We start from the raw sequence: 27,211 nt of genomic DNA, 5'->3' as shown, positions 1-27,211 counted from the left end.
CTACAGAGTGCTATGGGAGCAGACATAAGGAATATCCAGGACTAGAATGCAGGCAGGAGAGGCTTCGCAGGGAAGCCGACAGATGGGTCTTGAAGGATCAGACAGACAACGCTGTGGGGGTGGGGGGGAGCATTTCTGGCAGAGGTGGCGGGAGGGAAGCACAAAAGACTTGGCTTGTGCAGGGAAGCATGCAGAGTTCTGGGTTCATGCTCCACGCTGAAGCATATGCTCTGTGGTGGGCAAGCAAAGGCTAAAAAGACCAGGGATCCGGTTATAAATCTCTTAGAGGGCCAAAATGCTCAATGTAGAACATAACTTAAAATACAGTATCAAGAGAAGCAACCTAATGTCCACCCATGAATGAAAGATCAAGGAAAGGTGAGGTATACATATAATGGAATACTGTTCAGCCTTTAAAAAAGAAGGAAATCCTGGCATGCGACAATGTGGGTGAACCTGGAGGACATCACCCTGAGTGTAATAAGCCAGTCACAAAAGGACAAATGTGGCATGATTCCACTTAGATGAGGTACCTAGAGTGGTCAAGCTCTTGGAAACAGAAAGTAAGATGGTGGATGCCAGGGGCTGGGGGGGAGGGGCAAAGGGGAACCCGTTTTTCATTGCGTCTAGAGTTTCAGTTTTGTAAGAGGAAAGAGTTCTAGAGATCTGCTGCACAACAAGGCACATAGAGTTAGCACTACTCTACTGTACACTTAAAAATGGTTAAAGTGGTAGAATGTATGGTTTTTACTGTGGCAGAAAATATTTGGTTAGTTACCACTATATATTCTATATTCATTATATGGAGATTATCAGTATAACACGATAGTGTGTTTTCTCCATGGTTATCTAGAAAAAGTCCCACACTTTGTGTATGAGAGGCTGTTGATGCCTAAGCCAAGCTTTGTCTGCTTCATAATTTGGTCTCTATGCAGAGATGCCAGGGGCTGTGTGTCTGCTCTTGTCAGCCCCCTCCCCCAGGGAGGGCTGCTATATCAGGGAAAAACAAGTGGGATAATGTAACATGAGACTCCTGGGTCAGCCTTCACAGGGATCTGTACTGGTTTGGGGTGGGGGCGTATGGAAGGTGGGGCAGTCAGAAAATAGGGACCTGCCTGAGCCGCAGCAGTGCCGGGAGGGAGAGAAACCCAGAACGAGGGATATTGGCACGTGTGTGTTCCCAGGGTGAGAGTGGAGAGGCGGCCGACGACGAGATGGCCACGCGGAAGGCCAAAATGCACAGGGAGAGTCGCAGCCGGAGTGGTTCCGACCCTCAAGACATGAATGAGCAAGAAGAATCCGGTAAAACCCCCTACCAACATCTGAGGGTTTTTTTTATTTTATAGGGAAAATATGCATTTGGTTTTCAATTGTGATTTAAGTACTGTGGACATTCTTAACAAAACTATTTGTCTTGTTAAATATACTTATCTTTATTTATTTATTTTTAAAGATTTTATTTATTTATTTGACAGAGAGAGACACAGCAAGAGAGGGAACACAAGTAGGGGGAGTGGGAGAGGGAGAAGCAGGCTTCCCACTGAGCAGGGAGCCTGACGCAGGGCTCGATCCCAGGACCCCGGGATCATGACCTGAGCCGAAGGCAGATGCTGAACAACTGAGCCACCCAGGCGCCCCTAAATATACTTATCTTTGTATTTAACTAGATAGTGGAACCCAAGAGGTACTTCTGCAAGTTCTGTGTGCTTGGAAGAAAATTCTCATTAATTAACTTGGCCTCATGGACAAAGGATATGAGATATACAAAATCAATGTGGTGGATTAGACCAGACCAGTGATTCTCAACCATGGCTGAGATTATTTTTGAAAAATATCTGGATGCCTTGGTGGCACCCCAGCCCCAACTGAGTCCAACACTCTCTGGCTGGGACCTGAACATCTCTATATTTTTAAGCTCCCCAAATCATTCTGATCTGCAGCCAAGGTTGAGAACCCACCACATGAGTCCACCCATCAGAATATTTTGATGCTTCTTGTATAGAAATTGCTTGCATAAATGGATTTGCTCAGACATTCAGAAGCAGCTTTGGTGTTTCTTTGATTTCGAGGGAAAGGATAACCTGACGTCATTGTCTGGTTTCTGTGTTTCTCTCTTGCAGAGGCGAATGCCATCATGAGCCTTCATAACACTCTGCCTTCCAGAAGAGCCCATTCTTTGACCACGGCTGGGTCTCCTAACTTGTCTGCCGGGACATCATCTCCCATCAGGCCAGTGTCCTCCCCTGTGCTGTCTTCTTCAAACAAGAGCCCGTCCAGGTGGGGCCTTAACATGATAAAACAGAGGGACCCTTCATTCAAGTTGTGTAGAAGGGCATTATCTTCCAGGGCTCTGTGGAAAGACTGTCTCTAGTTTTGACTTAACAATTACACTGAAAACTGAAAAACCCCCTATTTTTAAATGCTTCTAATTTTCCTGATTTTATACTCCTGTCTTGCATTACTGTAATTGCTCCTAACCTAATTATTTGACAGACCAATCCTTCGGTAGCACTAACAAAACCCAAGCTGTGATTTTCTGAAGCTGCCTTGTCGAATATAGTAACTGCTGGCCACGGCGGGGAAGGGGGGGGGGGAAGATGGCTCTTTAAATTCGATTTTAAATCTATAAAAATTAAATAAAATTTAAAATTCAGTTCCTCAGTCACACTATGCCCATTAAAAGTGTTCTTAGCTACAAGTGGCTAGTGGCTACTATACTGCACAATGCAGAAAGAGAACATTTCTATCATTGCAAAAAATTCTATTGGATAGCACTGTTCTAACTGAGAAATAAAGTAAGTTTTAACATAAGCCACTTTACGCTTTGCTGTTAGGTAAAATATATTTAATACTCTTCTCATATATAAGACAAGATACACCTGTCTGGAGAAATGAATGTATTAGAGCAAGTTAGGTGTGTTAAGGTATAATTCTAAAGCTGGTGTTATAGTAAATTATTTTATAAGGTCCATGCAAAGTACAGATTTGAAACATCTACCCTCTCAGATGAAATAATATTAAGAAAGCAAAACAAAGGAATTAGAATGGCATACCTTCTCCCTCAACCCCCCAAAAAGTTTAAGAAATGCAGAGGTTCCAGACAGAACCAAGATGAAACAGGCACTCTTTACTTTATTGAACAGAGGAGTGGTAGGAGGAAATGGGTCTGTGCAGACACTGGCTTTGGAAACGTTAATTACACACTCACACATGCACATACGCACACACACACACACTTTCTCTCAAGGAAGTTTGCTACTGATAAGAATCCTACAGTAAATCATCTTTTACAGGGAAGCCTTCTTTCACAATGTGAATAATGAACATAATTTAAGCTCTATACATTCAGATTTCTACACTTGGTGAAACTGAGTCAAAGGTACATGGGAATTCTTTGTACCACTCCTGCAACTTTTCGGCAAGTTTAGGTTTGTAACAAAATGAAAAGCTACAAAGAATCAGAACTCTTTATATTTCAGCCTCTACAGTATCCTGGGTAAATAAAATACCCAGAGAGAACTTGGATGGAGTGGCTTTCCCTTTATTTCAATTACTCAGGAACAGGAATGGGAAGGACAGAGTAAGGGAGGAAAATCTTTTTAAAGAGGTAGGACTAACATGCCAGATGCAAGATCATCGGGCCCTCCCACAAGAGGACAGGGGTCAGTGCCCACCAAGTAAGCTAAAACCAGAAGATAAGACAAGGCAAGGAAAGAAAAATTAGCCCAAATGCTGTTCAAGGAGAAAGCAAGGCTGAGCCGTAGAAGGGGAGAGAGTGGACAGTTCCCTAAAGTCTAGGGGAGAAGGGTTCCTGCAGACAGTGAGTGGCTGACCCAGAACGAGAAGGGAGGAACACAGGGAACATACGTGCTTAAATGCAAATGATAAGTAACTTTGTCAGACCTTTTTCCTCTTCCTGAACCTCCACCCTTTGCTTCCAACACCACCTTGGGGATCAACAGCCCATGCCTACAAGCAACTACAAATCCATCCTTTGTAATACTCTTCCATGTACAGAGGTGACTTTCAGATATCAACACAAAATAATTTTCCACAAATAAACACTATTAGCAAGATTCAGTATAAACTGACTATTCATTACAATGGCCTCTATACTTTCTTATATATTTGAAATATTTCAAAAGTAAATAAATAAATAAATAAATAAATAAAGCCCAAAAAACAAAAATGAAAAAAAAAAAAAAGAAAGATCCTCTTTATTGATTTGACTAAAAACCAATCAAAACATTTGTTATACTATCCTGTCAGGGAACCAGTATAGAAAATAATAGTGTTGTGAAACAGCTAGACTGAGTTTTGACCGAGTGGACTGATATTTTTATATTGAATATACAGCCTTGGCAGGTGCAGATATGTTCTAGGCAGAATTGGCTTCTTTCCATTCTTAATATTTTTGTGACTCACATTTTCCATTAGTATCAAAAGCCCTTCCTTGTTTTCATCTGATAACTGGTTAAGAAAGGGAAAAGAGAAGAAGACATTGATACGTTCGGGACTTTCTTCCTAAACATGTTTCTGTAATTTAGAATATGGGAAAGAACGTGCAGATTTTTCCACAGGTTGCGCTTTTGAAAAAGCATAGGTGCGTTTGAAAAAAAATGATTTTTCTTCAGAAACATTGAGTTCAAGTTGTGTCCTCCCACTGACCTGTGATTTCAAAGAGCTGTTTTGGTTAGCGGAAGGGTATTAACCCTAGCCTTGTGGCCTTATTCCGTAGCCTATAAACGTGAAGTGGTTTTGCTGCGTCATATGTCTTATTTACTCTGACACAATGTAGATTAATTTTGAGAGAAATGACAAGAGAGTCCGGAAAAGAGCCTCCATGTTAAATGACTTGCGGTCCACCTTTTCGCCGGTGTTGCTCCCCAGGGGCGCCCGTCGGGGCAGAAGGACGCGCCGCCCCGGTTTGCCTGTTAAGGCCGTGTCTTTGTTGCAGTGCTTGGAGCAGCAGTAGCGGGCACGGGAGGATCAAAGGAGGAATGAAGGGTTTTCAGAGCTTCATGGTTTCAGACAGTAACATGAGTTTTGTTGAATTCGTTGAGCTGTTCAAATCATTCAGGTACGGCGTGCTTTCTTCTGAGGCTTTCTCAGCCCCACGTTTTTGCGGCAATACTAATCGGGAGTGTTTTCCATCCCCCGCCCAGCGTGAGGAGCCGCAAGGACCTGAAGGATCTCTTTGACATCTACTCCGTGCCCTGCAACCGAGCCGGCTCCGAGCCGGCCCCCCTCTACACCAACCTAACAATCGAGGAAAACACCAGCGACCTTCAGCCTGATCTAGGTTTGTGCCACCATGTAATATTTCCCGTGGAGGCCTTTGTACCTAAAAGCGAAGGTTGGAGATCCAATCACACAGCCCCTCAGCCTGTCCCACGTGGCGCGCTGGTACCTGCAGAAGGGGGGAACACTTTGAGGATTCCTTCAAGTTGTCTTAGGGATGGGTACTGTTGGCATTTTCGACAAGGAAATTCATCATGGTGTGAGTCTGTTTAGGCATTCCAGAATATTTAATCAACAGAGCCTTCCAGTCCTTCTGACAATCAAAAACCCTCTCTCGCCCATGTCCAAATGTCCAGTAGGTGTGTGGTGCACCACCAATGTTTCCCTGCCTGCAGGCCGACAGGTGCTCAGCCCCAGGGTGGCAGTTGCCTGCCCTTTGACAAGGAGATCTTTAGTGACTTGAGCAGAGCACTCCTGCTCAACATCCAGGACACTTTTCCGAGTGTAACCTGGAATGTCTGCCTCCTATGCCCCGCTCACCACCACCACTATCATCACCACCACCACTATGATCACCACCACTGATGCATGGTAAGCCCCTTAGTTTGCTCTTCTGTTCTCTCTGGAGACTAGAAACGCAAAGAAGCAAAAACAAACTGTCCTCTTTTATACAGTAGCTTTTTTATTACTCAAAAACTTACACTGTCCTCAACTAAGACTATTAAACTTTTCAACTCTAGTCACAAAACATGCATAACTATGGATTAGTCAAGTAGTTGCACTTGTTAAAAAATTAATAGACATTATTTTTCTAGAGCAGTTTTAGGTTTACAAAAAAATGATTGGAAAGTACAGAGAATTCCCATACACAGTTCACTCCTGAACAAGGCAAGGGTTAAGGGTGCCAATCCCCCACACAGTCAGAAATCCACATGTTAACGTTTGGCTCCCCCCAAATTTAACTACTAATAGCCTGCTCTTGACCAGAAAATCCTTACTGATAACATAACGATAAGTTGATTACTCCATATTTTGTATATATATATGTGTTATATACTATGTTCTTATAATTAAATAAGCTAGAGAAAAGAAATTATTATAAAGAAAATCATAAGGAAGATAAAATCCGTTTACAGTATTATACTGTGTTTATCAAAAAGATCTGCCTACAAGTGGACCCACACAGTTCAAACCTGTGTTGTTCAAGGGTCCACCGTACCCTCACCACACACACATACACCGTTTTTCCTATTATTAATATCTTGCATTATTAGCATAGTATATTTGTGACAGTTGAGCTGATATTGATATATTATTATTAACTGAAGTCCATAGTTTAGTGTTCACTGTTTGTATTGTACATGCTATGGGTTTTGACAAAAGTATAATGATCTGTAGCTACCATTACAGTGTCATACAAAATAGTTCTGAGGTCTTAAAAAATCCCCTGTTCTCTGCCTGGTCATTCTTCCCACCTTACCTCTGAACCTCTTTTTACCGTCTCCATAGTTTTGTCTTTTCCAGAATGTCTTATCGTTGGAATCATACAGTTCATATGTAGTCTTTTCAGATTGGCTTCTTTCTCTTAGCAAGGTGTATTCAAGGTTCCCCTTTGTTTTTTCATTGCTCGATAGCTCATTTCTTTTTATCATTGAATAATACTCTATCGCGTGGATGTATCACCATTTGTTTATCCATACACCTTTTGAAGAACATCTTGGTTGCTTCCAATTTTTAGCAGTTATGAATAAAGATGCTATAAACATTTGTGTGCAAGTTTTGTGTGGACATAAGTTTTCAACTCCTTTTGGTAAACACCTGGGAAGGCAGTTGCTGGATCGTATGAGAAAGCCCATCTTTAGCCCTGTAAGAAACTGCCAGCTTCTCTTCCAAAGTGGCAAGAATTAAAATGGCCACACCAAAAGTGGTGCCAATGTGGGACACCTGGAGCATGGCTGGTGGAAAGGTAAAATGGCACAGCCACTTTGGAAGAGTTTGGCAGTTTCTTACAAAATTTAATATACTCTTACTTGCCAATCCAGCAATTATACTCCTTGGTATTTACCCAAATAAGCTGAAAACTTATTTTCACACCGAAACCTGCACACCAATGTTTATAATTATACTTGTAAAGTACAAAACAACTATAATTTTAAGAGTTCATCTTCACTGTCTGTAAAAGTAAAAATAAAGTTATTCTCAATTTTAGTATATGTGCTGCCGAAGCGAGCACAAAATAAAGTTATTCTCAAAAACCAAAGTTCAAATTCAGCCTGAAGTCCCCAACTGAATGTACAGTTAGTTCTCTTTTAATACCCTGAGCTCATGGGATTTCAAGATCACTGACCTAGTTCTCTCTTAGCTTATTTTATTTATTGATTGATTCATTTTTTGTTTCCTCAACTATGTGAAGCCAGGAATAAGCACTGAGTTTGATGGCTTGTGTAGACAGATGAGTGAAGAGACTAATTCCACACACCATTATCTCCAAAATGAACTTTGCGAAAGATTCTGGCTAGCTTGCCCATGTTCTGTGGGTGCTTCTATTTCAGATTTATTGACCAGAAATGTCTCGGACTTGGGGTTGTTCATTAAGAGTAAACAGCAGCTATCCGACAACCAGAGGCAGATATCTGATGCTATTGCTGCTGCAAGTATCGTGACAAATGGCACTGGGGTCGAGAGCACGTCTCTGGGCATCTTTGGGGTTGGCATACTCCAGCTCAATGACTTCCTCGTCAACTGCCAGGGAGAACACTGCACTTATGATGAAATCCTCAGCATCATCCAGGTATGTACCCATTTCATATGCACGTATGTATAAAGCCTCTGACTGTTCTAATTATTTTCTGCTAACCATACTGTTTCTATACTTTTTTCCAGAGCCTTTAAGTCTGGGGCAGAAACAGAAGGGTTTCATTAAATACCAATAGATGCATTCTTATTTACCATACAAATAACATAGATTGCAAGCCTTCTCTTGGTGACTATTATAAGGGATCAGTACATGATTCCTTCTTGTTGTTCTAGCACACATAATAAAATGAGTATTCTAGGTTTTCAACCTCTTTGATCATTTAGCAAATATTTATCAGCTCCTCCTACGGGCCAGGTTCTTTCCAGGACCTGGGATATAGTAGTAAATAAGATCGCGTTCTGGCCTTCACCTAGTGGGTGAGGCAGACAATAAATAAAGATAGAATGTAATTTCAGGTATTGATGGATTCTGAAAAACTCAAGCAGAGTAAGGGGATGTAGTGATGCGGGAGGCTGAGAGGAGTAAGCACAGGCCACCCTGAGGAGGTGACAATGGGGCTGAGCCCTGAATCAAGAAGCCGAGTGAAGGTCTGAGGAAAGAGCATTCCAGGCAGGGAGTAGTGAGCTCAAAGACCAAGGCGGGAGCAAGACAATGAAAAGGCTGGTGGAATAGGAGCCCCATGAGCCAGAGGCACAATGGTAGACATGATTCCAGACAGGTGGGCAGGGGCCAAGTCATCTGGGCATTTTAGGCCATGGTAAGGAATTTGACATGGAAAGCTATTGGAAATTTTTGAGCAGGGTAGTAACAGGATTTGATTTATGTATTCAGGAAGTCACTCTGGCCCCATTGGGAAGTAAGCTGTGCTGGGAATGAAGTAGAAGCAGAAAGACCAGGTAGGAAGCTATCCCAGTAGCCACGCAAGATATGATGATGGCTTCCTCTGGAGAGTGTCAGGAGATGGGCTAGGACACTCATTCAGGCCACGCCACATACAGCAGGATCAGTCTGGGTTTTCAACCTCCCTTGTAAGCCGATTGGGAATCAGTGGATTCGCTGCCCAGCAGTTGATCACTGGAAATGCTAACGATATAAGATTATGATCCCATGGTCCGGTGCTCACTCTACTACTATTGTGTGGGAGCACCATACTGAGTACTCCCTCTGACTCGTCTCATTTCGCCTCTCCCCAGCTCTGTGCTAGCTGCTTATCCCCATGTTCACCTGGAACACGCCAGTAACCATTTGTATTCATATGAATCAGCCTTATCCTTTTCCCTCGTTCTCCCTTTTTCTCTTAAATAAATACGGTTCGTATAATAAACGCACATACAATAAATGTTTTCTTTGGGACTAAAACACTGCCTCTTACCACTGCATAACGAAATTAGTTCAAATATTTGGTTTAGATGTTTCCTGATGAAAACAGAACACCTTTAAAAAATGATATGGTGGTTTTTTTCCCCTTAGTTTCCTTTACCTAAATAACACTCTTTTTGTGTCCCTTGCAGAAGTTCGAGCCTAGCGTTAGTATGTGTCATCAGGGGCTACTGTCATTTGAGGGATTTGCAAGGTAACTTTTAAAGTCTCTTTTGCCCATCATTTGAGAGTAACTCTTTTCCCTATGCAGGCCTAAGAAAATGTGTTTCCTCTAGGTTTCTGATGGATAAAGATAATTTTGCCTCCAAAAATGATGAGTCACAGGAAAACATTAAAGACTTGCAGCTGCCCCTCTCCTACTATTACATTGAATCTTCACACAATACCTACCTCACAGGCCACCAGCTCAAAGGAGAGTCCTCAGTGGAACTTTACAGTCAGGTACAGAACTCCACATGGCATGTGATTTCCATTAAATCTTACTGATGTAACCCTCAAAGTCACAAAACCCTGATCCCCGACTCCTTTGAAGAACTTACCAGCTATTACATGTGCAATGTGAGGAAACATGATGCGCGGGAAACTGCCTATACGTACAGTTGTTTTCTTCTTTTTGTTTTCTTTCTCCCTCCTATCTACACTTAACCCTTGTACTAGGCCAAAAAGAAAGGTATTTGTTTGAGACTCATAGCTTTTAAATCCTGCTTTGTCTGACCTACGCCTACTAAAATTAGATTTTCCCATGGGAAGATCAATCATTTCACTAAATGCTAAATAAATCAATATGTTATAGTGGGAAAGCATAATAGAAAATGCAACAGAATTTCTATGAAGTTAATCTCAAAGTTTTGTTTATTTTCATTTGCAATTTGTTAGACAATCAGTCCATCCCTACGGTAACCAACTTATGGAACGAAAATTTACAAAGACTGTAGGCACTGTCCCTACACACTTAAATTCGTGCAGATGTTCTTGGAAACTCCTAAGGGTCTCTGGACTAGAAAAGGCATATCCTTTTGACCTTAACACCAACTCTCAATGATCTGCATGTCAGTTGCCTCTGTTATATCTTCTGCAACTTTCTCATCTATTCTGCCTGTTTTCTGACCTCCTACAAGAAGAGTTAATCAGGAGGAAAAGCGAGGCTAGGCCCAGGGAATACAAGTGTGTGGTTGGGAAGGGTGGGGTAGGGAGGATGTTCAAGTATGAGAATTATCGTTTACACAAACCCAGCAGAGTTGAGGTTCCTTTGTTCTCCACATCAGTCCAGATATTCCTCAAGCATGGGTCAAACTTCTGTCCCAAAGCTTATCTGGTATGGAATTTGTATTTTAAACTCTAAATTCTGAAGGACTTTTATTGTGAAATGAAGATGTGTCCTTAGAGTAGTGATTTTCAAAATAGAAGTTCTATCAGGGGACCTCAGCTGGGGACATTGAGAGGAGCAAGCAGCAGAGGAGGAGGGTAGGAGGGCCCCATCCCCTGCCCCCACTGTAGCTAATGTCCTATTCTTCTTATGTGCTTTACATACGACCCTCCATTTGCACAGAGAATTCCAGGGTTAAAAAGGAGTTTGAAATCCATTGTTCTAGTTCTAGGGGAAAGAAATGAAGTGTGTGTGTGTGTGTGTATGCATGTGTGTGCACGTGCGTGTGTGTGTGCAGTGTCTGTGTGTTTCTCCCAGGAAAATGGGCAGGGGCCAATGTCCTAGCTTTAATTCCTACCTCACTTCCTTATTTGACCTCCAAGAGGTTTTTTTAACTCCTTAATATTACACCCTGAGTAGAGATTGTCACAGCCTTTGAATGAGGCACAAGAACCCCTCAGATAGACTCACAGACGTGGTTAAACCCAGTGTGAAGATCCCTTGTAGCTTATTTCTTACCAGTCTCTGCTTTCCCTCAGCCCTGCTAGTTACCTCCTCACCCTCCTCCACGGGACAAACCGGGAGTGAGGAAAAACCCTGTTCTCACCTGGAATTTCCAGCCCTGGTTTTCTTCTTCTAGCCCTATGTGGAGGTCTTAATGTCGTGCAGACTTTGGAAAGCCCTGTAGTCTTTTCCATGCTGAAAAACCATCTCCTGTGCTGCCAGTCAGCGAGCGAGAGAGCGTTCTCCCCAGTGTGGCTCACCACGGAGATGAAGCAGCCTCCAGCTCCTGCTGTCATTCGACACCACAATCCTCAACCCAGAGCAACATACCTCTAGATACTGTAGCTGCTGGAAGAAGCTCTTAGCCTCGGGAGTTTAGGCCCCAGAATCGGTTCCACATGGGCCATCTGTCACCTGGGAAGACTGGGTGCTACATGCCATGCAATGAGAAGAATCTAGCAAGGACCTCATAAAAAAGATTAAAATAAGAGGGATTCCACTGAGTTTTGTTGCAGTAACTCTAGCGGCCACTCACCCACAGTATTGGATTGCTGTCGCCTGGAAATAGTTATATGGAGTTTTAAATCAGTGAGTTGGCCCATTCACAGATACATCCGCCTTTTGGTTTGCTTTACCCTTCCAATACATGGAAATCTTTTAAGATAGTTCACAAAGAGAGTCTATGAGGAAGAGGTTGCTGCACGCAAATATTACAGAGCTGCAACCCGAGCACATGTGTCAGGAGCTCTGCATTCGGCTCCCCATCCAGGGGAGCAAATAAGTATCATCTTACCTAATTCAGCAATGGAGCACTTTACTAAAGAGGTTGTGAGATAGGGGGCACGTGTGTTGTGATTGATCCCTGATGACTGCTGTAGGTATGGCAGAGGGGAGTTTAGGGATTATTTGCCTCTGTTCTACGACTAGACAGCAAGACAAATCCTTGATGACAGCTTGCTTCTACTCTCCTGCCATGCTCTATGTTCACAGGAAAGGCATTAGCCAGTGGCAGAATTTGGGTCTAAATGGAGGAGATTTTATTCTGATTGGAGTCATACAAATGTTTAGCCAGTTCATTAAGGAATTGGTGGCCTTGTTTGCTTTGGCCTGCAACCTCATCCCCTTCACCTCCACTCACATTTGCCCAGGTAGAGCACTAGCCTCGCTCTCTCATTTCAGCATGTACCCTGTGTATGTCCCTTGAGGGACCAAAGTTGCTGGGAAAATAATCATATGGTTTTGCTATCAAATTTACCTTCCAGGGATGCCTGGGTGGCTCAGTTGGTTAAGTGCCTGCCTTTGGCTCAGGTCATAATCCCAGAGTCGTGGGATCAAGTCCCACATCTGGCTTCCTGCTTAGAAGGGAGTCTGCTTCTCCCTCTGTCTGCTCTGCCTGCCTCTCCCCCTGCTTGTGCTCTTCCCCCACCCCCCACCCTCTGACAAATAAATAAAATCTTTAAAAAAAATTTTTTTTTTACCTTCCAATAGTATTCAGCTCTGGTAAAAAAAATTCTTTCCACCATAATTTGTTCTCCCCCCTAATTCATTGTGGCATTTGGCCAAAATGCACGCTTTATTTTAGATCTTATGCCCTTCTGCTTTAGCCCTAAACATGAACACTGATATGTAGAAGCATTTGTTGGGTTTAATTTGAGGCTCTGTGTCCATTTGCTCATCTGGGGTGAATCCATTCCTTGATCATACAGGTCCTCCTGCAAGGCTGCAGGAGCGTGGAGTTGGACTGCTGGGACGGAGATGATGGGATGCCCATCATCTACCATGGACACACACTGACAACCAAGATCCCCTTCAAGGTAATGCTTCACATGTTCCTTAAATCAGATCACAGAGTCATTGTCTTCAACAGTCCTTTACATGAGTGACTCTTCCAAATTATACCTTAGGTTGGGGGTTCTCATCCTGAGCCTATCTACTTCCCAAAATTGTGTGGGATGTGCACATGTTCATTTTTCTGCGAGTTGATATAGAACTCTCATTAGAGTCTCATTCACCAGAGTTTAATAACCATTACCTTAAATGAGTTATCTTGTAATAATATTGTTGCAATTTTTACATCATAAGATGATATATAAAAGGCAGGGGCTTTTTTTCCTGCTACAGGAATTAAAAGTCATTTATCCTGGTGTCCCGCCGACAAAGACCAACATCATGTGTTAGAAGATGATTAAATAATTAATATTATGAAATGAGAATTGGTTCCACCGGGGGAAGTCAGTCACCCAGAAAGACTAGTCTCATTGGATTATTGTTTCAAATTCTAAATAGTTTATTAGTTCATTGTGCAGTTACTATCCTCATTCAGAGTGGTTTTGGCTGTGTAAAATCACTTTTCTCTGAACTGTGGCTAGGCTGGGATAGAATACTATTATTTCTGTCTTATATGCAGAGAGGATAGCTAAAATGCATTTTCTCTTTAGCTCATTCTCCTATTCACCTCTCTTAAAACTTTTGTACTCTATATTGAGAGGAGGATTTGAGAACTGTGTTTACATGCACACATAAATATATGTATATGTCTTATTGCCTCACGTAGATTGATTATAAACTCCTTGAAAGCAGGAAAATATCTTAAGCCTCATTATTTTTTATGTTGTAACAACAGGCCTTTTACCTAAAATGTTATCAGTATATATACTGATTTGTTAAATTTGGCACACTGATAGCTGTTCCTTATAAAGTATGCGAACAAAACTCAATATGAACAGTTTAATGTGTTTATAGAAAACAGCCTATCATCGTGCTTAATTTGAAAATACATTTGAAAAGATAAAAACCATTTTGGCCAGAATCTTCTGCATACAACAGTTTAGGTGCTTTCTGTGGCTATAAGTACTTCTTCTGACACCCTGGACAGACATCTGGACTCTAATGAGCTGCTCTGGCTCTCGCAGGAAGTGGTAGAGGCCATCGATCGCAGTGCCTTCATCACCTCTGACCTGCCCATCATCATATCCATTGAGAACCACTGCTCATTGCCTCAGCAACGAAAAATGGCAGAAATTTTCAAGGTAAGCTCTTATAGCTAAGAGTTAGGATGGTATGTTGGCCTTTGTCTTGTCACTGTTGCTTTTATATGGAGCCACCATGGACCACATCACAGGGGACCTCAGCCACGAAGCACATACAGTTAGGGTCCCTCAGACCTCAGAAATGAGGGTGCCCTGGGAGCTTGGGCTCCCTTTTGAATGGTCCACCTTTTCAGCTGAAGTGATGAAACATTGTTTTGTGGTCTCCTGACCATTTCCAGAAAGCCTTAGAGATAAGGAGAGAACAATTCTCCAGTGCTTCTGGCACCACAAATCAGTGATGACACCTGTCAGTTGTACGTGGAAAAGCTGAAAATACCTCAGGGCAAATCAAATTTTCTTGTGGCTAACACTACAGATATGGGGATCCATGTTGGCAAAGAGCTTAGACTGGCCAGAACAGTTGCTATGTTAACACTTCCTTATACAGGCAAACTATAATGCAGACAGATTTAGGATCAAATATTCCATTATATTTCCCCCTTCCTCCACTGATTGAGGCACTTAATGGAAATATGGCTCTCAGGGGGAGAGAGGGGCATAGTCAAAGGAAAATGTCCCCAAATACTTACGCCAACAAAACTAATCAGCTTTTCATATTGCCTTTCTTTTGCCATCATTTAGAATTATGGTCTCAACTTTTTGGACTGTATACTCTGTCGGTAAAATACTGTAGTATGTATTCCTATTGTATGTTTATTGTCTTATTCATACGTTATATACATATCCTACTTATTAGCATATTTTATACCTTAATTAAAACATGCAAAAATAGACTGGGAAAGGGAATTACAGAGAAAGGGTCAAGTATAGTTCTTATACTATTATTTGTTAATGGTACAAAATCCCTTTTTGCTCTCATAAAAATTTTTAACAGTAAATGTATTATTTATTATCTAAGTTTTTAGTGGGAGTAATGTGATTGAAAAATTTTTGAAATTTTTTTATTTCCTTTTTTTATGTTCAGTTAGCCAACATACAGTACATCATTAGTTTTTGATGTAGTGTTCAATGATTCATTAATTGCATATAACACCCAGTGCTGAAATTTTTATTAGCGACATGTACGTCTAGCTTTAGGTTTAGTTTATTATTTCAGTATTTGATTTGAACGGCTATAGTCGCTGATAAAGACACCTTACAGAGAAACATGCATGAGATGGAAAGGGGGTGTCGTCAGCTGCTCTTGTCAAATCATAGTACTAATTTCTCAATTCCATTAATGAGGCTAAGGTACATTAAACACTATTAAACTTCCTTTTTTTATTAAAAAATTACTGAAGATAGAAAATGTCATATTTTCCACCCTCACCCCAATGGATCGTCTTGTTCCTACTCCCACCACCCACCTCCTTGAGGGATACACATTCCCCTTTGGAGGCCAATGCTCAGAAAATCTTTGTGAGAAGGGTAGGGCAGTTCTTTACACTAAATGGTGGCAGATTCTCCCCATGACCTTTCATCTTTGTCACCACTCCCTAGCTACTTCAAGGTTTCTATCCTTTTGGCCTCTTACCCACATCTGGAATGGATCATATTCTACAAACCACAGCCTCTAACTGAATCTCCTTTTCTTCTTTAGTCTATCAGACCCTAAAGTATTTTCCTAAACAGAGCTGTCCCCACCTGGAGAATGGCCTAGATCACTCCTCCTGACCTTCTAACCACCTCCCTTCCTTCCAGTAAGAGAGTGTTGGCAGGGAGGAGGGACACCACTTCTTTCCGACTTTCTCTACCTAGGATTTGTAGAACCTTTCAAGTGAGCTGAAATATCTAGTTGAATAATTCAAGCGTAGGTAAAAGGCACTGATTGTGTGTTTTCCTTTATTCTTTGTAGACTGTGTTTGGAGAAAAACTGGTGGCTAAATTCCTGTTTGAGAGCGATTTCTCAGATGATCCAATGCTTCCCTCACCTGACCAACTTAGGAGGAAAGTGCTTCTTAAAAATAAGAAGCTAAAAGCCCACCAGACACCAGTGGATATCCTAAAGCAAAAGGTATTCTCCTCTCATTATAGAGGCTCTGGGTATGCGGTGTGCCCAGGACTAAGAAATCAGTGTTATCCTGACCTTTCAGATGACCTGCAGGGTAACCAGTTTTTGATGATTGAGTTTCCTGGAATGATCAATTTGAGTTCTGGCTTTCCTGTTAGTAGACTAATAAGAATTTTCCTCCCACTCACCTAGAATTTTATTTTATGAAATTAATTTCACATGTAGAATGCACCTCGTTGTTTAATTTACTCTGAGAGAGATAAAGTGTGACTCTTGTCTCTGGACCTGGACTTCACAGCTGTCAATCCCACGGTGGTTGCTGTGGTCCCCTTTAGGTAAAGGCCCCTATAGAGAGACCTCCCTCTACACACCGTAGGGAGAGCCCCTGCAGAGAGAGCACTTGGTCAGTCAGTATTGGAACCCCAATACCAGCAGCCCTGTGGTCCCAGCATGGAAGTTGATGTTTCACTGTGGCCTGTGGACTCCAGGGCACCCCCCAATCTGCCTCACCCACAGAGATCTACTCCCCAAGTATCCCAAACCTGCTTGTGTAGAGAGCCTTCAGCCCAAGGATCCATGAAAAAGTTTAGGTCCAGAGCTGCTGAGTTCATATGCCAGGTTGCACATATCCCACAGAATGACAGCTGCCAGAATTATTTGTCTTATTTAGGGCTTTGTCTTTATTTTTGGGCCTGAAACGCCACTTTTAAAACTTAACAACAGCCAGGGGTTGCCACACGAAGCTCGGTACACTGGTCCTGTTCCAGCAGCAGGGACAGCCCAGAGCTCAACCTAGGTCATGGTCAATGGCTCTTAATTTCTGTCTGTGCCATCACTCCAAGCCTCCAGGCCCTACTCCGGTCTTGCTTCAGTGGATTCCAGAGAACAGAGAAGTCAGCAAAAGGATTCTATGAGCCCAACAAATTTGGAATCTTTGTCCAAGGTCATCAATAAAAAATCTCAAGTCTAGTTGAGTCAAGTGTCCAGCTTGACCTAGTTGAGTAATCAATTTGTAACAATCATCAAATCTTCTAAAAGCCCTAATTTGTAGAACTCACAGGTAAGGGCCTGAGTTTAAAGTCAAGTGATATATAGCATGATACTGGAGAAAGAGCATTAGGTGTGGAGCTAAAATACCAGTTTCCAGTCTCTGGCTCTCTCACAAACCAGCCATGTGACCATAGGCCAGTCAGTCTTTCTAGGCTTCCATTTCTTCATCTGTAAAATGGAAATGTTAAGGTAACTAGCTTCACAGGACCCCTCTGACACTAAAATCGCCCAAAATCTTTCCCAAAGTGAATCATGGGACCCCTGTCAGAATTGCAGACCACTCTGTAAACATTTCATTGTCCTACTTCTCAGACTCTATTTCCAGTATTTCTTGCCATTCTAGAACATTACTGCTTCCCTGAGGGGTCCTTAAAGAATCTTGTCATCTGCTGAGTAAGTACCAGGGAGTTCCCAGGTTGTCCAGCTCACCTGCAGCGGGATTCCAGGCTGCCCAAAGTCCAGGCTGAGTTAGAGAGGTTTACGTGATACCACCTAAAAATTCAGTGATTCACCAAATGCTCAGTGACTTCAGATGCCTCAGGGTGGGGGAGGAAGGTGAGGTCAGAGGCTCCATCATCTTTAAACTTACCGTTCTGAGCAGAAAAACAGATATTTACAGAATGTCCTCAAACCAATCCAGCCAAGAGATCCCTACTGATCAGGTTTGCCCTGAATGGAGTGGCTCAGGGTTACCACGGATGCTGTAGAAGTATGGTCATCAAATTTTTTTGCTCAAATATCTCAAAAATTTTTTGAAAAACTGTATTTCTCACACGTATTTTCCCCTTTTATACATTTTTAGGTTGACATTAAAAATTTTATCACAAGTTTAAATAGTTACAAAGGATTTATTTTCAAACATAATATTTATTATATATAAATATAGATAACATAAATTATATACCAATATAATGTACAAAACAATCCTCATTGTCAAAGATATCAGCCCAGTCAGCCAGATTATGTTTGGTCAGAAAAAGTGTGACTTTATTTTTTTTAATTCAAATAAACATTCATCCCTATGATAACCATCTCACTTTTGAATAGTAATTCTAAGATGGATGGATGGACAAACAAAAGGAAGGAAAGGGAGGGAAGATAGAAAGAGACAGAGACAGGGATGGATGGATAGATAGATAGATAGGCAGACAGACAGACAGACAGAGACAGATAAAGGCATGGAGCCTTGAATGTGCTTGTTGCCTGGGTGAAATAAAATGCTCCGGTCTTTAGTTTTTCAAGACACTCAGGAGCTCTGCATTCTCAAATGACCGTTTGCTACCTTGGGTGGTTTTCACCTCATCTCATGTATCACAGATTTTTTTTTCCCCCTTTGGTAAGTGAGAGTTACACTTTTCTTTTGTTAAACAGGAGAAGAGCAATCATGGCAAGAGCGTGGGGAAGGGAGAACCAGCCGACCATACTCTTGTTCGCAGGCAGTCCTATTTTTTAAAGAGTACACATGGAGCTTGAAAATCTTGAATCTAGAAATTGATTCCTTTAAAAATAAATGAAGCTGCACATCCCTAGAAGTCATGTGTGTACCCCGGAGGTACACAGTTTGAAGATCGCACACAGCTCTTGGCCAAGAGTTGCAAAACCAGCCACTTTGGGGGTCAAGCAGAAACATAAATATGAGGGGCCAGCTCGTTGTATGCCAGCTGGAAGCAGTCAGGATGGGAGTGGAGCTTGCATGCCCTCATAAATGAACAGTTCTAATTACATTCTTTTTAAAACACTGCGCCAGCCACACCAGCCTAGTCTGGAGGGGAAGTCAGCCGTGAGGGCCACCAGTTTGAGCCCTCGGCTAGGTTTACCTGTGTGCAGGTCTGGACTCTCACAGCTGCTCCAGAAAGCCCGGCATTTGTTTGGGTTCCAGAAACCACAAGATCTATGCTGATGGGCTTTTGTTAGGAAGTCATGTAGCTAAAAGAGTAGCATGTGTTCCCCGGCCCTCCGCAACGGCTGCGTCAGTAACTGACTGCCCGGGATGGGGTGTTTTTTCTTCAACACTGTCCCTCCCTGCTGTTTTCTTTCCTCAGCAACTACTGCCCGCTCCTGACTGCCAAGCAGACCCAGCTGCCCTGCGCATACCTCTGTGGTCCTCTAGATGCGGTGGGATCTTGTAGCCGTTGCCTCTCCCGTTCTTTGTTACTTATGCAGCCTCCAGTTCACAAATGAATGCTTCGTGCTATTTGAGAAGCCTTTATGCTGAGCCCAAATCTTGCTTCCCGTTCCTCCTACTCCTTGGCACTCCTTCCTCCCTTTGCAGCTGCACAGACTGATTCCATATCTAGAGAGCTAGCATGTGTCTCCCACCAGCTTTTCTCTTCTCCAAACTAAACAGTCTTGTGGTATCAACTGTTTCTCACAGGATATGGCTGCTCAGACTCTTTACTTCCCACTAAGAATGTTTAGGATATTCTTAAATTTGTGGATATTCTTGAATTTGTCGATCTTAAGATGTGATTTCCAGAACAAGTCAATACTCCAGATAGGGATCTGACAGCACAAGGAGGACAGTGAAACCATCGCCGCTCTTAACTTGGACTTTATACCTCAGTTAATGCAGCCTGGGACTGTTCTCACTTTTAAAATTCTTCAGTGCACACTGGGCTCCTGTTGAGTTTGTGCAAAACAAAAAGAGTTCAGTTATTTTCACAGGGACTGCTCTTTGGCTAGTCTCCCCATGTCTTCAGGTTTTTACAGTTAATTTTCAACTTTCATGGGCAGGAGCCTCACATTTATCTCGGTTACATTTGCTCTTCTTGGTTTTGGTATGTCATTGCAGCCTAAAAGGTTCTTTGTGAATTTTGACTTCTGATATCCAGTGTATTTATTAGCAGTTTTTCAAATAGTGCCTTAATCCTTAAAGTTGCCCTTGAGCCAGATGAGCAAGCAGAGAGCCCAGCCTGTGGTCCTTCTTGCAGATCCTTCCTGGAGTTTAGATGATTATCACTCCTGTCTAGTGCTCTCCTCTCCTGCAGCCCACATTTCCCCAGAATCTGCTTCAGCTTCTTTATTTATAGACTAGAAAACTGAGGCCCAGCCATTTATGTGACTTTCTCAAAGCCATCCAGCTCAGAGTAGCAGAACTAGGATTCAGATTCAGGTCTTTAGGAAAGACTCTTTCAAACGTAATATAGAAGTCAGAATACAAGGGCGCCTGGGTGGCTCAGTCAGTTAAGCATCCAACTCTTGGTTTCAGCTCAGGTCATGTTCTCAGGGTCATGAGATCTAGCCATGCTTCGGACTCCATGCTTAGTGTGGAGTCTGCTTGTCCCACTCCCTCTGCTCCTTCCCCCGCTCACACACACACGCTCTCTCTCAAATAAATAAAATCTTTTTTAAAAAAAGTCAGAATACATTGATAATCACTGGAACACTATTAAAAACATAGATTCTTAGGTGCCAAATCTGCCCAACTAAATCAGAATTTCCACAAGGAAAGCTGGGTAATCTGTTTATTTAAAAATAGTTCTTACCGTCCTGGAAGTTTGGAAACATTCCTTATCTGTTATTTCCCAAAAAGTGAGTTACCTTACCCAAAAAGTCTAAAGAGTTTAGTGTTCTGGAGATGTGTTCTTAGTAAACCCATGCTAACTCTTGCTAATCACATCTTTATTTTCTGTGTTCTTCACCAACTAATTAATAACCCATTCTGAGATTTTGTTGGCTATCACCTGAGATTTTGTTGGCTATCACCCTCTATATAATTTCGACAATTTAGCTCTTCCTCCTTTTGGAAAAATGGGACAATATAATCCCACTTCTAGTTTTTTAAGACCACTTCCAGCCTCCCATGATCTCCCAGGGAGTACTGACAGTCATACATGCAAGGTCTTTCAGTCGCCTGGCAGATTGAGTCTAGCCCTGGTGATCTGAGCTCACACGAGGCTGGGTGAGTGAGTGCCTAGAGCTCCAGTATGTTCAGACCCAATCCCTGACTTACCTGGGTCATTGCCATACCAGAAACTCACCCTCAGCTAGGGTGGACTGACTCAGAGCCAGGGGGATTTCTGGAGACTTCTGTCTGCCTCAGACTCATGCTGAGGCTCTTACTGAGTCTCCCTAACTATACCCCATCAGATCTCTAGTTTTCTGACATTGGTCTCCAGCACTCCAACCTGGTAGACTCAAACAGCGCACATTAGATGACAGGGACTATGCGAGGGGCCAGTGGAACAGAGTAAAGTAAGACACGGCCCCAACTAGACCCATCTGAGCCAGTCCCCTCATCTGACCTCTAGCTCCAACCCCTCGACCTATGTCTGAATTGCTTTTATTCAAGGGCCAGGATCTTGTATTTTTGCCTCAGAGTAAGTAGGATATTGCACAGAATAAGGATGTCAGCTCCTGGTTATCCTTTTGGCCACCTCTCCATACTTCTGCATTGGTAGAAGCGTTTGGGAGTTTGAAGGACCTTGGCATGCTGCTTTCTGACATTGACAGTCCCCAGATCTTTGCATGGCACCTCTCCCATCATACGGTTCTCACGCTTCTCTGCCAGTGGACCTACCAGGCTCTTCGCATCACCATTCCCAGCCCTTGGCTCTACCTTGAATGCTGGCTGCGTCAAGACCCTTCTCTTATCCGTGACAGATAGACTTGCCTTTGTGGCTCCCTTGTGCCGAGAGCACATTACCCAAAGTTTTGAAGAACACTAATCCTATGAGACATGCTGAGAAAAGGGGTGGGGGAGGGAAAAATCCCTGGTTAAAAAAGCGTGGGAAATGCTGCACTGGAGAGCTTTGAAGAATCACAGTGCCCTTTAGCATATTAAATGCAGGCTATGTGATACCCTGTAGCAGGACTGCTTCAGTTTGTTTAAGTGCTGTTCCCAACCTTCCATTGTGTCTTGTGGTCACTGTAATATAGGTCAGTTTTCACCTACCAGCTATTAACACCCATGGAGCTCGTGTTCCAGAAAACCCACTTTGAGAAATCCCAGCCTAAACAGTGTCCAGTTGTCTCGAATGGACTGTATTGTAAAATATTTTATGTCGATATAGACAGAGCCTAAATTGTGTCTTCCTTATGTATACATTTTTATTATAAAAGGAATATAACCACATCTCAAAAAATTTAGGGAAGAGAGAATTATTTTAAAACATCCATAATTCCGACGCCAAATACAACCTGTATCACAGGGGTTCTTAACCTTGGTGATATAGCCACAGACAGAATTCAAGGGTCCATGAGTGTAGATGGAAAAAAAAATTACATCTCCGTTTTTACTAACCTCTAGCTAAAATTTAGCATTTCCTCTGGTAATAAACATAGGGAACAAACCATAGTAACACTGGCAGTACTTGGGTCTTCATCAGCAATAGAAATTATATTTTTTTCTGTTACATTACAGTTGTTGCTAAATCTCCAAGAATTATTTATGCTCATCACTATTTCAAAAATGTTACTTGACCTACCCTTATACATTTTTGTCTGTGTTAATAAAGAAACATATATTCAATAGCACCCCAGTTTGTTTTTTTAATATTTGATAACTGTATTCAACATTTTTTATAATCTTTTCTATTTTGTTTTATGCATTTAAAATGTCGGGGTCCCTGGGTGGCTCAGTCAGTTAAGTGTCCAACTCTTGATCTCAGCTCAGATCTCGATCTCAGGGTCATGAGTTTAAGCCCCACATTGGGGTCCATGCTGGGTGTGGAGCTTACTTAAAAATATAAAATAAAATAATATAAAATAAAATATCATTCTGAGAAGGGATCCTACCTCACCAGACTGCTTAAGGGGTTTGTGCACAACAACATGTCAAGAATCCCTGCTGTATTATGCATGTCATTTTATATCATTATAATCATTGTAGATAGACACAGAACAAATGATATAGAATTGTGTATATATTTACATAGATACATGTATATATGTATATATTTACATGTATAATTATTTACACACACACAATTCTGTATCCTTTGTTCAATAAATATATATCACAATTATTTTTTCAAGTCTCATTTTTTTAGGCAGAGACAGCATAGTTTACTGACCCCATTCTTCTATTATTGGATTTTAAGTTTGTTTCTTGTTTTTAATTCATACAAGTAACTTTTCCTATATTTCTGCTTATTTCCTATGCTCAGTTCCCAGACCTATATTAACCTTGTGTCCTGTGATACCACCTCACAGTAATTCTAGTTGCGTGTAAAGACACATGATCTCCCTCGTAGCACACATCAAATTTCCAGAAGTTTCTAGCCTAGTTTTTTTTTTTTTTAAAGATTTTATTTATTTATTTGAGAGAGAATGAGATAGAGAGAGAGCATGAGAGGGGGGAGGGTCAGAGGGAGAAGCAGACTCCCTGCTGAGCAGGGAGCCCGATGCGGGACTCGATCCCAGGACTCCAGGATCATGACCTGAGCCGAAGGCAGTCACTTAACCAACTGAGCCACCCAGGCGCCCTCTAGCCTAGTTTGTTAATCTGATTGACGGTTCAGATAAAGTCTGTTGAAAAAAACTTTATTTAAACTATTCACTCAGTCTCATTGTCCACAGGGACTCTAACCTTTTTCTCAAAGTCAAAGGCCTTTAGATATTATTTTAAGAAGAAGAAAAAAAAAAAACAGTTTCTTAGCAGAGACTTACTTTTCCAAAAGTGATGGGCTAATTCACTTCTTCATCATTTGGGAGTGATGGTGGTTCTCCCAAGCACCAGGGTTTGTCCTGGAGGGCTTGGCCCAGGGAGCCTGGGTGGCTGGGCATGACACACAGATTACCTGTGATTGTTGCTAAAAGCTCCTGGACTGCTCTTGTAGGGATGTCAACATTTGCCCAAGTATTGACACTGAACTTTAGGTAAATCTAGATTTTTGGTTTTTGTCTCAAATGAATCAAAATAGGTTAAGCCAGTTTTTATGACTGTGGCAAGCATTAGGTGGTCACCTTGAGGGCTATAAATGAAATTTGAGTAGCTTAGCATCTGCAGTCTTTAATTACTGATATCTTACAGGCTCATCAGTTAGCATCCATGCAAGCTCAGGCTTATAATGGGGGGAATGCCAACCCCCCACCTGCTAATAACGAGGAAGAGGAGGATGAAGAGGATGAATATGATTATGACTATGAATCCCTGTCTGATGGTAAGAGAAATACAACCCTATGCTGTGTGCGGGGAAATGACGGGATGATTTTCTGTTGTGGTTTTTTTGTGTCTTTTTTTTTCCCCCAAAAAAATGAGTCTGGCACTCCACAGGCCAACAGTGCAGCTTGTTGTAATCACTGTCCAAGAGTTCCTGAATCCCATTGCTTAGTGAGGAGGACCAAGCAAGGAAAGGGATTCTGTTAGCTGCTACAACCAACATTCAGGGAAGGAAGAGGAGGGTGTAGGGAGCAGCACAGGGGTCATTCCTGACTGGGTTTCTGAAGGAAAAGGTGGAAGTGCAGCAGAGAGACCCCATTCTCACCCTTTCAGTTTCTGAGCCAGCTAATGCTCTCGCAGGAATGGTGGGGGCTGGCTAGTCCCACTCCTCACCACCTGCAGGGGGCAGCATCACAGCTCTGTGCTCTCTGCTCAGCCCTCTCACTCCTGTTCTGTAAGGAGTATAGAAAAAACAAACAAAAAACAGCATTTCACTTCCCTTTCTCCCTGGTTCTCACGTCACTAAAACAACAAGATATTTCCATCTGGCTCCACCAAAGGGACAAAACATGGCTGATGGCTAATGGCACAATCCAAATACCACATGAATGAAGTTATCTACAGATTACAGGTGAAGAATTCCTCTTCCATGAGAATTAGATTTCACATGTGTCTCATTTGTACTAAATTGGCTATAGATTGCAAAATGCTTTCTAGGTCCCATTGCTAATGGTAAACGGTTTCATTTCAGCAACTTTTGAAAACCAATGTAATGAAAAATTGCCAAAATTTCTATTTACATAAATAACATTGCATGTTTAGAATATATTACGTCTATGTCAGATAATTGTTTTGCTAATATGTAGATATGCCCAGACCAGCAACCATTTACCGTTGGCATTAAGACAGCCACGCTACCCTCCTCCAAATATCTGCTGCTCATGCTCCAGGACTGCCTGCCCCCTAGTTCTGTTGAGTTCCATGAGCTTCCATCAGGACCAGCAGGTACAGCCCAGTCTCCTTTTGCCTCCCAAATACAATACTAGTCTATGTCTATTTAATATTTGTCCTCAGTAATAGCTGATTGCTTCATACCATCCACTAAAAGCCAAATTTAGGAGTGCCTGGGTAGCTCAGTCATTAAGTGTCTGCCTTCGGCTCAGGTCATGATCCCAGGGTCCTGGGATTGAGCCCCACATCAGGCTCCCTGCTCCATGGGAAGCCTGCTTCTCCCTCTCCCACTCCCCCCTGCTTGTGTTCTCTCTCTGTCAAATAAATAAATAAAATCTTTTAAATTAATAAATAAAAGCCAGATTTACTTGACATGAAATCCCATCAGATAATGTGAGGGGCACATTATCCCATCTAATGGGAAAGTAAAGAGAGGGAAAATGAAAAGGAGTCACAATAATTTCTTGTATCCTATTCCTGAGAAGTTGTGGGAATATGAATATTCTTATATTGACTTATTCTTCCCCATGGAACTCTATTATAATTATGATAATATTGTCTCAGAAGAACAAATTTATTCAAATAAGAAACAAAAACCACACACACTTAAGAAATCAACCAATCCAGATGTCATTTGCCCCTGTGAGAAGTTAGTTTGCTGGAAGATAAATTCACTTGCTCTCACAAATTACTCCTATATTTTTTCTGTACTTTTGAGAACAGGAAGAAGGGACTTTTCTTAATTATTATTATTATTATTATTATTATTATTATTATTGTTATTATTATAAAAGTTTTTGATGTGCAAATAACAAAATGATCAGGTATATATTTCAGGTAGGAGAGTAAAATTTAAGCCATACTCCACTGAATATCTAAGATAGTTGCATGCTTGTTTAAAGCCTGCCTGTGCTGGGATGGGGGACACATAGAAAGGGGGCCCCACTAGGTCCTGCTTCAATAAACTATGAGACGTTGGGTCAATGTCCTATCTCCACTCTAGGCCTTATGACCCTCAGATGTGTAATGAGAAGGTTCTGTTCAGTGTTGGCTGGTGTTCTCCCTTCTTCTAGCACTAACACCTAAGATCTATGACAGCTGAAGGCCACTGCCCCCACATGGGTATTTCCCATTTCATTGACAGATTCCTCCAACTGGCTGATTCCCAAATAGGCCTTGTAGTTTTACTATGACTAGTTTAAGCTGGTCGTGTTGAGGCTTCCTTATGCTACTGCTAAATGCCCTGTCAATCTTCTAGTCTTGGTTGTGGTTTGTGTGGTGCCTCCCTCACCTCTGTGCAATCCCTCTACTAGCTAAGATGAGAGGGAAATGAACACCTGCCTGCTATGGATAGAACCATTTGGAGCTTCATAGGGGGACCTCAAAGGTTTCTCAGCTTCTTGTAATGATGGGTCCCTTTGAGAAGGAGAAGTAGAAGCTGTGACCAGTCCCCTCAGAGAAATAAACGTGCTCTCAAAATTCTGCATAGAGTTGCAGGAGTGTGGCTGGCCTTCTGAGGCCCTCGCAGACGTGCCAGGTGAAGAGCTCATATGTCGAATCTGGGTGGCCCAATTTATCTCTGTGACAGCTCTCGTCCTCAGTTTTCATGTCTATAAAAAGAGAATTAGTCTAAAGCCTCTTTGAGCTATAAAAATGTGATGATTCCTAACCACAAAGTTAATTCCAGAAGATCTAAAGGAAGTTGCAAATGAGGCCCATGTGTTTCAGGAATTCCTACTCTGCCTTTTGGCCAATTTGTCCTTCATGAATATTTAATTAATTAAATTCCATTAACTAAATATAGATTAATTTTCTTCCA

General features: G+C 42.0%; 1 protein-coding gene across 3 annotated transcripts in view; it reads left to right on the top strand.

The window, feature by feature from the left end:
* The window catches only part of PLCE1 (phospholipase C epsilon 1), a 312,290-nt gene that overhangs the window by 247,437 nt on the left and 37,642 nt on the right, over nucleotides 1-27,211 (top strand). For all 3 annotated transcript variants that reach the window (XM_078077339.1, XM_078077338.1, XM_078077341.1), the window contains exons 10-20: nucleotides 1,185-1,302; nucleotides 2,121-2,277; nucleotides 4,958-5,080; nucleotides 5,166-5,302; nucleotides 7,794-8,032; nucleotides 9,511-9,572; nucleotides 9,655-9,820; nucleotides 12,956-13,063; nucleotides 14,162-14,278; nucleotides 16,134-16,292; nucleotides 24,313-24,442. In XM_078077339.1, coding sequence (XP_077933465.1) covers nucleotides 1,185-1,302; nucleotides 2,121-2,277; nucleotides 4,958-5,080; nucleotides 5,166-5,302; nucleotides 7,794-8,032; nucleotides 9,511-9,572; nucleotides 9,655-9,820; nucleotides 12,956-13,063; nucleotides 14,162-14,278; nucleotides 16,134-16,292; nucleotides 24,313-24,442 — 1,516 coding nt within the window. The remainder of the gene's footprint in view (nucleotides 1-1,184; nucleotides 1,303-2,120; nucleotides 2,278-4,957; nucleotides 5,081-5,165; nucleotides 5,303-7,793; nucleotides 8,033-9,510; nucleotides 9,573-9,654; nucleotides 9,821-12,955; nucleotides 13,064-14,161; nucleotides 14,279-16,133; nucleotides 16,293-24,312; nucleotides 24,443-27,211) is intronic.

The sequence above is a fragment of the Halichoerus grypus genome, chromosome 7 (genome assembly GCF_964656455.1).
Source record: "Halichoerus grypus chromosome 7, mHalGry1.hap1.1, whole genome shotgun sequence".
In the NCBI taxonomy this organism is placed as follows: domain Eukaryota; kingdom Metazoa; phylum Chordata; class Mammalia; order Carnivora; family Phocidae; genus Halichoerus; species Halichoerus grypus.
Note: the sequence above shows the minus strand (reverse complement) of the source record. Positions and strands in the feature narration are given on the sequence as shown.